Source organism: Siniperca chuatsi, linkage group LG17 (assembly GCF_020085105.1).
Source record: "Siniperca chuatsi isolate FFG_IHB_CAS linkage group LG17, ASM2008510v1, whole genome shotgun sequence".
NCBI classification, from domain to species: Eukaryota; Metazoa; Chordata; class Actinopteri; order Centrarchiformes; family Sinipercidae; genus Siniperca; species Siniperca chuatsi.
The window spans coordinates 625,769-637,758 of record NC_058058.1 but is presented as its reverse complement, the minus strand read 5'-3'; the positions used below and the strand labels follow the sequence as shown (position 1 = coordinate 637,758).

The 11,990-nt window shown below is 43.6% G+C and overlaps 2 protein-coding genes across 4 annotated transcripts in view; both read right to left on the bottom strand.

The window, feature by feature from the left end:
• Positions 1-1,063: 1,063 nt before the first annotated feature.
• LOC122864542 (zinc finger protein 2 homolog) lies at positions 1,064-10,503 on the bottom strand. 3 transcript variants are annotated; one of them, XM_044172090.1, is made up of 4 exons: positions 9,904-10,503; positions 5,772-8,432; positions 1,598-2,567; positions 1,064-1,504 (listed from the first exon to the last, which is right to left on the bottom strand). In XM_044172090.1, exons 1-2 carry the CDS (start codon positions 10,094-10,096, stop codon positions 6,949-6,951), a joined length of 1,677 nt encoding a protein of 558 aa, XP_044028025.1. In that variant the 5' UTR covers positions 10,097-10,503; the 3' UTR covers positions 1,064-1,504; positions 1,598-2,567; positions 5,772-6,948. The 3 variants fall into 3 exon arrangements, with proteins under 3 accessions (XP_044028025.1, XP_044028024.1, XP_044028026.1); XM_044172089.1 differs by having other exon boundaries at positions 1,064-2,567; XM_044172091.1 differs by having other exon boundaries at positions 1,064-2,555.
• Positions 1,064-11,990, bottom strand: part of LOC122864543 (gastrula zinc finger protein XlCGF57.1-like) — a 29,475-nt gene continuing 18,548 nt past the window's right edge. The window contains exon 3 of the mRNA XM_044172094.1: positions 1,064-2,326. Coding sequence (XP_044028029.1) covers positions 1,639-2,326 — 688 coding nt within the window. The 3' untranslated portion in view covers positions 1,064-1,638. The remainder of the gene's footprint in view (positions 2,327-11,990) is intronic.

Below are 11,990 nucleotides of genomic sequence, written 5' to 3'. Positions count from 1 at the left end.
CTCTTCTCTGAGCCCTTGGTACTTCTCTAATTTCTCATGTTCCTTTTCCTGATGTTGCCATCACTTGGTATCGCCACGCCAACCACAACGGCTTTCCTCTGCTGTTTGTCCAACACCACGATGTCAGGCTGGTTCGCCATTACCATTCTGTCAGTCTGAATCTCGAAGTCCCACAGGATCTTGGCTCGGTCTTCTCTACCACCTTTGGGGGTGTTTCCCACATATATATATGTATATACATACATATACATACATACACACATATATACATACATATGCACATATATACATACATATACATATATATACATAGAAATATATACACATACATATACATATATAAACATATAAATATATACATATAATCATGTAGTGAAAATCTGATGCCATGACAGCCCTAAAATGTTTGTGTGTGTGTGAATACGAGCACGAAGAAAAATACTCTGGTCCCAATTTGCCTAATTATAGTGATAAATAATAATCTTATTGTTACAATAAACCTTTAAAGTTTTCACTCATATGAACAGATTAGATTTTATTTTAAGTGTTTAATCAGTTATAAGTGTAATAAGTTAATAAACTGAAGTGACATTTGGTTTTGTTGGTCAGCAGTTATTGTGAGTCGAGGAGACTGAGCTCCTGTCAGATTTATTGGAATATAGTTTAACTCTTTGTTGGTGGAAACTTCCCCGATGGTACAAAAAGTTCCCCAAATTATCACAACGCGCCCAAAAATGTTAACGTGGAGGATAACCAGCAACTGGAGAACAGTGGCAACAAAAGCAGAGCCGGTGACACGTTAAGTTTCTGCAGTGAAACAAGTCTGAAATGACACATTAACGTAAAGGCGATAACGCCACAAGCTTAAATACAAGGAGATGCAGATTAAAGGACTCTGGAAAATATCACTGTTATCATCTCTTGCAAAAAAGAAAAGAAACAGTTTTACAGGAAACAGTGAAGAATTATTGTCAAGTCAGCTCAAAGTCACTTCCTGTCACAGTGAGGCCGGGACGATAAACACTCCAATGAGCAGAACAAAACAATCAGAGCAGAAGTCTTCCTCTGTTCAGTTTAAAGTTTAATCTGACATCATTAACATCCAGCAAAACACTTAACGTGCAGCACGAGAGCAAACAGGAAGAGAAACTGATGAGGAAATGCAGTAGAGAAGAATTGTTAGCAGGAATCAATAAGGACCTCGGCCTTAATACAGAAGTCTGAAATCCGATCTTATCTCAGTTTCTGATGACATTAAGGATTTTTGGTATTACAGAGCCGCCCTAACCGAAGAACTTTAGAAAGCTAGGAATCCTCAGTTAGGACGGCATAGACCCTGTCCTCGGGTCTGTAGGGCAAATACAATGAAGATGGGGAACAACATGAACACTGAAATATTATGATTGAAAGACTCCTCAAACCGATGATGATGAAGCTTTAAATTTAAGATGAGATACGAGATCTGCGATAGGACAGGACACAGCCATGAGTTTAGGAACTGCTTCTGTAATAGGAAGACAAATGTGTTAAGATAGGACAAGCACTTTCTGTAATGAGGCCCAAGGATCAGAATTATAAAAGCTAAACAATACCCAACTCTAAATGTGAGGCCTCTGCTGTTGAAGAACAGCGACGTTCTTACTCTCTCATTTCAAACATGTCCGCCACAGTTTCATCACCGCTCAAAGTTTCACGTGAAGCAGCAGCTTTACTGCTGCTGCCGTCGAAAACACACTTATGACTTCTGACATGTGACTGCCTGGAGAATCTTTTACCACAAACACTGCAGCTGAAGGGTTTCTCCTCTGTGTGAAGAGGCGCGTGATGTTTTAGACTTAGTTTGTGTGTAAATCTTTTCCCACACACTGAGCAGCTGAAGGGTTTCTCTCCTGTGTGGATTCTCATGTGTGTCACCATGTGGTCACTCCGAGTGAAGTGTTTCTTACAAAATGAACAGCTGAACGGTTTCTCTCCTGAATGAAATCTCATGTGACGAACTAAGTTTTCCTTGCGAGGGAATCTTTTACCGCAGACGGAGCAGCTGAACGGTTTCTCTCCCGTGTGCGTTCTCATGTGTATCTGCAAATGTCCTTTGTGGCGAAATCTTCTGCCACATTCAGAGCAGCTAAATGGTTTCTCACCAGGACTATATCCCACATCGCTCAGAGAAATTGAATTATTTTGTAGAGACTCTGATGTCTTGTCATCACTGTCAGGTTGTAAATGTGTATCTGGATCTGAGTTCCTGGCTGGTCCTGGTCCTCCACAGTCCTCTCCATCAGCTCCTGTTTCCATCTGTTCAGTTTGGCTTTGATGAAGCTGTGAGGACTGAGGTTTCTCTTCATCTTCTTCACTCTTCACAAGGACAGGAGTGAATGGGAACTTGGTGATATCGGCCTCCTCCAGCCCTCGAAGCTGCTCTCCCTCCTGACTGGTCCAGAGCTCCTCCTGCTCCTCTTTAATGTGTGGGGGCTCTGGGTCCTGGTCCAGACTGGGGCTCCACTCCTGCTGCTCAGGGGGAACCTCTTCTCTACTCAGCGACAGCTGCTGGACGTCTGCAGGACACACTGAAAGACAGAAACACACATCACTGTGATTTGATGTCGACACTGAAACCTGCGACTCCACTGCTTCGTCTCAGTTTCTCAGCTTTGAGGAAAATTCACAAGACTGTTGTCAAAACAAAAATGTAAAAAATAAAAGTGACTGCGGTTAAACCAAGTACCATTAATTGCTCACTGTTAACTCGTCCAGAGTCCAAATAAACTCTTAGCTCGTGTGTTTTTATTGCAAGATTAAAAAAAGGAGTTTGCCCTTTGATAACTGTAAATACCAATAAAGGTTTGTACGACATAAACGTGTCTGACGTGTCCTTCATGGAAATATGTTACTTTTAGAAACACATTTTTGTGTCTCTCCACAAAACACTGGAGTGATGAACGTCCTCACTGTATTTAGCAGACTATATGTGCTCTTATTGGCGTTATACAGTATCATGATATATATTAGAAGACATTATAATGCAAAAGGGAAAAAAATCTTTTTGACATTCGGATGTAGTATACACTGCGTGTGCTGAATTTAAAACTAGGCTGAAGACTCAGGGGCAGGTTTGTAATTTTTCTATTTCAATCTATCAACGCCACCTAGCAAATCTTCAGAAACAGAGTGGAGCAGCGGCAGGTGAGACAGGTACCGAGGACGGGAGACAAGGTGAGCTCATCAAGTGGCAACTAAAAGTTACAAGCAATCATTTGACATTGAGGTGTCGCCGATGTTGCGGTAAAGACAGTTCAGCTTTGGAGAGATATTTAGGTATTTCCTGCAGCAAGCTAGCATGACATGTTTGGTATCAACGGATCGATTGCAATCGCAATACTAGCTGCCATTAGTTAGTTAGCTCAGTTAGCTGTTAGCTGACTCTGCCCGAATTGGAAGCTCAGAGTACCGAGCAAGTGTTGGTGTTTGTCTACTCCGCTAGCACAGGAGCTTTGGACCGCAGGAAATTTTTCAGGCCTGGGGCGGGGGACCCAGCAGGGGTGCAGGGCCAGAATGAGCACCAGAATCGGAGCTGGGTGAGCGGGCAAAGTAAAGCAGGCTTTGCAGCCTCCTAGTGAATACGGCCGGACCAGGACCGAACCGAGTTGTTTGACGACAGTGACTACAGTACCGAGGTGATTTACAGTGGCTCCACCAGGACTCCGACTCCAGGGCGGCAAAGACACAGCGGCTTCAGCCGGGGACAGGAGAGGAGCGAGTCTGTGGCGTGTTAATTTGTAAGTAACGTTATACATCATCATCGGATTGATAAGTCGTGAGTATTTGTTTTTGTGAAGTTGTAAGTTATTTATTCCCGTGTTTTGAACGAGACTTGTGTGATGTCATATTGTGTTGAAATAAATTAACAAAACGTTCAGTCGCCTCGCTGGTTGTTCCGACACATTAAGAATCATTAGCAAGCCGTTTAGCCATTAGCAACAGGTGGCTTGCTTTGTGCCCCTTGTAAAGTTAAGTTAGGCTCATTATTACGGGTTTGTATTTCTCTGTGATATAGCACAGTGTTAACTCAAACCCTTTTCTGATGCCCCAATAATATATATTTAAATAATTAAATTATTGTAGAAAAGGTTTCAGTCGTAGTCGTCTGGACGCTGTTTTCAGAATCAAGACGTTTCGGCTCCCATCTGGAAGTCATTCTCAATTGTGAAAATGGTCTGAGAACTCAGAAATTTAAGCTACTCTGTGTTGCTCCAAACACAGAGTAGGGTTTGAAAGAGGTGTCAAAGAAGCCATTTTTGTGAAATAAGAAAACCCCTCTTTGAACAGAAATGGTGGTCTGAGATTCAATCTGCCCAAAGTTTACCACAGTGTATTAACACCGTGGTCAAGCCGATCACATGCTAATCAGGTACTTAACAGTGATGAGGGAGGTGCAGCCAGAAAACAATAGGCCTGATTACTGATTACTGGGCCATCATGGAAACAATTAGGTCAGTTTCAGGTGAAACTAGGCAGGGTAAACAGCAGACACTCAGGTAGACTCCTTCCTGAGGGCGGGGCTTATGTAACACAGAGTATCTTAAATTTCTGAGTTCTCAGACCATTTTCACAATTGAGAATGACTTCCGGATGGGAGCCGAAACGTCTTGATTCTGAAAACAGCGTCCAGATGACTACGACTGAAACCTTTTCTACCATGGAACACTCCTGGACGAATGAGAGACTACACCGTCTTATTTTAAAGGCTCATTATTACGGGTTTGTATTTCTCTGTAAAGTAGCACAGTGTTAACTCAAACCCTTTTCTGATGCCCGAAAAATATATATTGAAATAATTAAATTAATATCATAAATGTGCAACGACTAGTCGACTAATGGCTTGAACTAACAATAACTAGTCGACTAGGAAAATCTTTAGTGGGGGCAATATTATATACCTATTTTTCACTTTTAGATGGTTAAATTATGTTAGAAAAAAGGCTGCAGTTAAATTTTTGGCCTATTCAAAACAAGACAGTTTCATTTAAAAGATTTATCTTACTTTGTTTTTTTCAGTCTTACTGTTAATGGTGCCTTCTGAACAGATTTTATTTTCTTTATAAAAACAAGATTTGATCTTCAAAAAATCTTTTCAAAAAAGGAGTCTGAAAAAAGGTCAACGTCAAGGTCAATATATTTATAAGCAGGTTAAGAGCCTGCGTCAATCCTGTGTGCACAACTTGCTAACACTGTTTAAGAAGGGTTTTAACTAACGTAAATATTTCCTAGCTACGCTTTCCATACAGACCTGCTTTGTGTAGCCGAAGCTGAGGCTAGAAAACAGCGTCCAGTAATGAGACGCGGAGCATCAGAAGTATCGATACACTCTACTAATGATTACGGTTGTTTCTGCGTCCATCTGTCTAACTGTGGGAGGTGAAACGAAGAAGACATTTTACTTTCCTTTACAAGGAACGTTTCCTTTAAATTACTTTAATAGATTCATTAATTTAACCTGAAGCACTCAACACAAATGAAACCGGGTTACTTTTATTTTTAAATCCGGATGTAGTATACACCATGTTTCCGCTGAGGTTAAAGCGAGGCTGAAGACGTCACGATGACGTCAGTAAACAGCGTGAGAGGCTGTTTACGGTAACAGCTGTTGGTTGAATGCGAGAAAAGAAGCGAAATAAAGTCACAAACGGAAACATTTAACCGTTTCAGCGCCGTTAAGTTACCGTAAAGCTGAGAATACGGCCGCGAGAGAAGAAGAAGTGAAGCGGACAGACCTGCTCTGTGTAGCCGAAGCTGAGGCTGGAAAACAGCGGCCAGCAGCTCCCGCTGTCGCTCGTTCTCCTCTTTTGAACGACGAAGCTCCTCCTCGTACTCTGCTATCGTCCTTTCAAACAGCCCAAATATCTCCTCAGCAGCCGCAGTTAGTCGCTGCTTCACCAGCGCTCTCAGCATCTGGACTTTACACATTTTCACACAATGACGCCAACTTTTCCTCCACAAACTCCGTCAGAAACGCTGTTTGCTCTCCGTCAAACAGCCGCTCTGACCGGCGCTGCTGCAGCTAGCATGCTAAGCTAACTCCCGTCCCCGGCGCTGTGGCGGCAGCTAGCATGCTAAGCTAACTCCCGTAGCTCTGTAGGCTACCGGGAGATGAGTCAGAGGTGAAACCTTCAGCACAGAGTCCGTTCAGACGGGTTTATCCGGACACACAGAGGCTCTTCCTCAACACAACAACGGGACTCGAGCGATGAAGATAAACAAGCTGACGCCATTTTGTAAAAAAAAAAAAAAAAAAAAAAAAAAGTCAGCCACAGTAAAAGTCACTTCCGGGTGCCACTTCCTCTCGCCCGTCAAAATAAAACCTCCAGACAGACAGCAAGCTCAGTTTTTGGACCTCGGTTATAACTCACTTTATTCAGTTCATTTTATTTCCAGACACACCGAGTTCAGAAGAGAAACAAACAGAATCTATATAAAACACGACTGTCATCATCATCAATCTAAAAATGAACAAACTCCTAACATTAAAATCTGACATTTTGAAAAACACTGAATATGTGAATTCATTATTTTACGTTTTAACTCTGACATTAAAATTCGGAACAAATGCTAAAACATAATAAAACATTTCTAACTTCATGACGACATTGTGAGAACGGAGCTCGGTCGTCTTCTTACTGCTTGCAGTTAAATCTCATTTCTACCTGTTTCTCGTGTGTTTAGTCTTTTTTAATAACTCAACATGAATGTTTTTGGTCAGTCTGCTCCTCGGCCAATAACTGAAAACAGTCGCTCAGTCGGTCAGCTTGTTGCGTTTTCTTTAACACTAGCTGACCATCAACACTTAACTATTCTAACTAACTACTGGAATTTCCCATATATCTGTTTTACCAACAAACTGTTTCAATAGCACGTATCTAACTCCTCTAACTGATCATTTCCTCTACAGAACTAAGTCTTTTCTTCAGTCTCAGGTTCAGAAGAGTCTGACGTCTTGTCATCAGTGTCAGGTTGTAAATGTGTATCTGGATCTGAGTTCCTGGCTGGTCCTGGTCCTCCACAGTCCTCTCCATCAGCTCCTGTTTCCATCTGTCCAGCTGAGCTGCTGGCTGGAGGCTCTGCCTCTCTGTTCTCCTCAGTTTGGTTTTGATGAAGCTGTGAGGACCGACGCCTGACACACTTGTGGTTTTTGACGTCTTTATACCAAGTGAATCTTTTGTCACAAACGCTGCAGCCGTACCGTTTCTCTCCTGTGTGGATGCTCATGTGCTGAGTCAGACTTCCTGCTTGTGTGAAACTTTTGCTACAAACCGAGCAACTGAATGGTTTCTCTCCCGTGTGAGTTCTCATGTGCAGCTGCAAAGTGGCCTTCTGTTTGAATCTTTTCCCACACACTGAGCAGCTGAAGGGTTTCTCCCACGTGTGGATTCTCATGTGTCTCACCATGTGGTCACTCCGCGTGAAGTGTTTCTTACAAAATGAGCAGCTGAATGGTTTCTCTTCTGTGTGTACTCTAATGTGTCTCTTCAGATGTCCCCTACTGCCAAACTTTTTCCCACACTCAGAGCAGCTAAATAGTTTCTCCTTCCAACCATCACTGTCCACAGTCTCAGGACGACCAACACACGGGTGTCTTTTGAGTTGATAACCCCAAGTGAATCGTTTGTCACAAACACTGCAGCTGTATCTTTTCTCCTCTGAGTGAACCGCCATGTGTTGACTCAAATATCGTCCTTGTGCAAATACTCTACCGCAAACTAAGCAACTAAATGGTTTCTCTCCTGTGTGAGTTCTCATGTGAAACTTCAAATTCACCTTCAGGTTGAAACTTTTACCGCAAACTGAACAACTAAATGGTTTCTCTCCTGTATGTATTCTAATGTGTCTCTTTAGATTTCCCTTGCAACCAAATTTTTTCCCGCAGTCGGAGCAGCTAATTGGTTTCTTGCCAGTACTACATCTCATACCACTTTTAGAGACTTTATCGTTTTTCAGCGAGTTTAAACCTGACTGAGGGTCTCTGGGCTCCTCCCAGTCATCACAACTGACTTCAATCTCAGCTACTGAAAATTCTCCAGTCTTGACATCAGTGTCAGGTTGTAAATGTGTATCTGGATCAGAGTTCCTGGCTGGTCCTGGTCCTCCACAGTCCTCTCCATCAGCTCCTGTTTCCATCTGTTCAGTTTGGCTTTGATGAAGCTGTGAGGACTGAGGTTTCTCTTCATCTTCTTCACTCTTCACAGGGACAGGAGTGAATGGGAACTTGGTGATATCGGCCTCCTCCAGCCCTCGAAGCTGCTCTCCCTCCTGACTGGTCCAGAGCTCCTCCTGCTCCTCTTTAATGTGTGGGGGCTCTGGGTCCTGGTCCAGACTGGGGCTCCAGTCCTGCTGCTCAGGGGGAACCTCTTCTTTCCTCAGCGACAGCTGCTGGACGTCTGCAGGACACAGTAAACACACGCAGAGAAATAGTTTCACACTGATGGAGATTTGACTCCACCACGTCAGGTCTCAATACAACATTTGTAAACAGACGGTGCTACAGGTGGCATTACATCAGCTGACCTCACGTCAGTTTCAGGAGTCACCTTCTCTCAGTCAAACTTTCATTCAAATCAACAGTTTAAGCTTCTGGATCTAATAGGTTTTGAACCAGGACCTTCAGTATTTTACAGAAACCGCTGATCCGTTTTCTGAGTCTGATCTAAACGGTTTTCTCTCCCGTGTTTATGACTTAAGAACAGGTGAGAAAAGGGTTTTGCCAGGATCAGTTTTCTAAGTTACTTTTTCCCCATCTGTGAAAACCGAGCGGCAAAGCCGGGGCTGAAAAATGAAGCCACCAGGAAAAACCTGCAGCTCCTCGAGCGGCCACTCGAGGAGCTGCCACAGAGCCCCGTGTTAAAGTGCTTCACAGCAGAAGTAAACATGTCTACAGCCTGGTACAAAACACGGGTTTGAGCTCTAAAGATAATTTCCTCGTTCATGACAACTGTGAGGCGGGTGAAGTTTTTGTTACACCTGTTTAAATTATGTTAAGGCTTAAAGTTCTGCATAATTAAGGACAGGTGAGTGCCGTCACAGGTGGCTAGCCGCTAGGTGGTTTCTTCAGCCAGGCTTCTTGCCACTAACAACCAGATCTTCTGCTCTGCTGATGAATGTTAAACCGTCTCTTTTCTTTAGTTGTCACCATGGAAACGCTACGGCTCCAACTAACGATTATTTTCAGGGTCAATCATTTTCTCAATGAATCGATTAGTTGTTTGGTCTGTAAAATGTCGGTGTTTCCCCAAAGCAAAAGACGACGTCCTCAAACGTCTTGTGTCCAAAACCCAAAGAATTCACTTTACTGTCACAGAGGAGGAAAGAAAGCAGAAAATATTCACATTTAAGAAGCTGCAATCAGAGAATTTTGACTTTTTGTTCTTAAAAAATGACTCAAAACGATTAATCGACTATCAGAACAGATGGCAATTAATTTAACAGCTGACAACTAATCAGTCGTTGCAGCTCTAGACCACACTCTGGTTTTTATTTGTTGTTTGAGTTGATTTTATCAACATATTCTAAGCTTTTGTTAGTTTACTTATATCCGTGTTTTAGTTTGACTGTAATCACCAATCAGTCAGTTTAATCTCTCTGTGAAGCACTTCGGTCAACGTTTGCTGTTTTTAAATGTCATCAGTAGAGAAACTGACTCGACTAACAGAAACCAGATCGGGACAAATCTGAACTCACGTACATGAAACGCTTATTGTGATGTCCCTCATGTGTCCACTGCAGACAGGAGCTGCTGTTAATGGGACAGTCTGACTACACGTGAACTAATGCAGCCTAAAAAACGGGGCTCGAGTTGTAGCTCGCAGCTAAACCACGACTCGCGGCTTTAAAGGAGAAGTGAAGCGGACAGACCTGCTCTGTGCAGCCGAAGCTGAGGCTGGAAAACAGCGGCCAGCAGCTCCCGCTGTCGCTCGTTCTCCTCTTTTGAACGACGAAGCTCCTCCTCGTACTCTGCTATCGTCCTTTCAAACAGCCCAAATATCTCCTCAGCAGCCGCAGTTAGTCGCTGCTTCACCAGCGCTCTCAGCATCTGGACTTTACACATTTTCACACAATGACGCCAACTTTTTCTCCACAAACTCCGTCAGAAACGCTGTTTGCTCTCCGTCAAACAGCCGCTCTGACCGGCGCTGCTGCAGCTAGCATGCTAAGCTAACTCCCGTCCCCGGCGCTCTGGCGGCAGCTAGCATGCTAAGCTAACTCCCGTAGCTCTGTAGGCTACCGGGAGATGAGTCAGAGGTGAAACCTTCAGCACAGAGTCCGTTCAGACGGGTTTATCCGGACACACAGAGGCTCTTCCTCAACACAACAACGGGACTCGAGCGACGACGCTATTCCAACGAGACGCCATCTTTCTTGTGATGTCACTTGTTGTTCTTCTTCTTCTTCGGATTCTCACGGCAGTCGGCATCCTTTGAGTTGCATCGCTGCCACCTCCTGGCTTTACTCGTCCATTATTATCCTGTTCTGTTACATTAATTAGCTTTCTCCCCTCCACGTTCAAGCCCGGCGGTTATTCTTACTGCCCCCCTCGTCCTGTCATCACAGCCTTTCCTCTTGATGTTTTCCCCCGCTGGCTGCTGTGACAGAAAGTGTGACTATTCAAGTTGCTGTGACCAATTCTTGACCTTCTCATGGTCCCTTGCTCCTTTCTGTTTCCACCATTTATTTCCCCTCCTACCGTGTTTTTAATGGACGTGTCTTCCTTTTGGTCATTTCCTGGCCGGCAAAGGGTCCAACTGAGAGCTCCGTTTGTTTGTCCCCAAACATTTAGAAACTAGTTCTTCTTTTGAACGCAGAACTTATTTTAAAGACATTCCTGTCTATTTAACATTATTCTCGACACTATCTCACACGGCACCCCCCACCTGAAACCCCCGCAGACCAAGAGACGGAGCGGATCGGATTCATTGCAACTCCGATGAGACGCAACAGCGCCTCCTGATGGACTGCTACAGGGCTCAAGAGGTCTGGACCACCTTGAAAGGACTCGGTCTCTCTTTCGATGTAAAGTACAACTCGGTCATGTACAGCCTCCTAGAAGAGAAGATGCCTCCAAAACAAAAAGACCAGTTTCAGCTGGTCATCAGCATTGTCTGTGTACAGATCTGGAAAACCAGATGCGCCGTGGTTTTAAATCAGACCGTCATCGACAGCAGCATGGTGGTGAAACACGTGCTGACGGACCTCCGGAGATAAAAGACTTTATCTGGACCACACTGGACATGTGTCTTTATCGCTTGGCTCTTCATATTGGCTTGCACTTTTACCACTTTGTATTATGTTTAGTATTCTTGTATGAGTTGTATTGAATTATTTATGCTGTGTTTTTGTAAACTTTGTATTTAACTTGTTAAAACTTAATAAAGATTTATTTTAAAAAAAGAGAGAGGTATCTAATGCTGCTGTGAACAGGCTCGAGCTGAATGTGCAAATGAAGGACAACACTGTGGAGTTCAACGCCAAAGACATTAAAGACTGTGAGTCCAAAACTCTTAAGGTTAAAAATTCAGGACAGAAAATGTAAACGAGAGAGAGAGAGTCCCGGAGCTTGAGCGCCACAAACGCAGCCGGACTTTGAAACTGGCTCAAGAAGCAGGAACGTGAAAACACGAGCGAGAAGGTGCCACAGATTCTGGTCCACAACGGACTGACGTTGTCTGACTGTCTGGACTGACGAAAGACGTTATTACTGAAGTTTTCTATCTCCAAATGGGAATTTTTGAAAGTTGGAATAAGAAGCTTTTCCTTTAGTAAACAACTGAAACAAGAGGCCAAACTGACGAGAGAGATAAGTCTGCAATAAACCCACAGTAACTGATGCCTCCTGACTCAAACTGCAAACCCAACGGGATGATATTCACACGAGGAAAGCAGAGAGGCCTTACATCCGATCAGAAGCAAAATGGATCGAGGATTATTTTTGTAGATTAGAGAGA

Excerpts from the sequence above, each read along its gene's own strand:
- LOC122864542 (XM_044172089.1), bottom strand. The coding sequence starts at position 10,096 with ATGTGTAAAGTCCAGATGCTGAGAGCGCTGGTGAAGCAGCGACTAACT. Across the intron at positions 8,433-9,903 it reads GCTTCGGCTGCACAGAGCAG|ACGTCCAGCAGCTGTCGCTG; the intron begins GTCTGTCCGCTT and ends TGTGTCCTGCAG.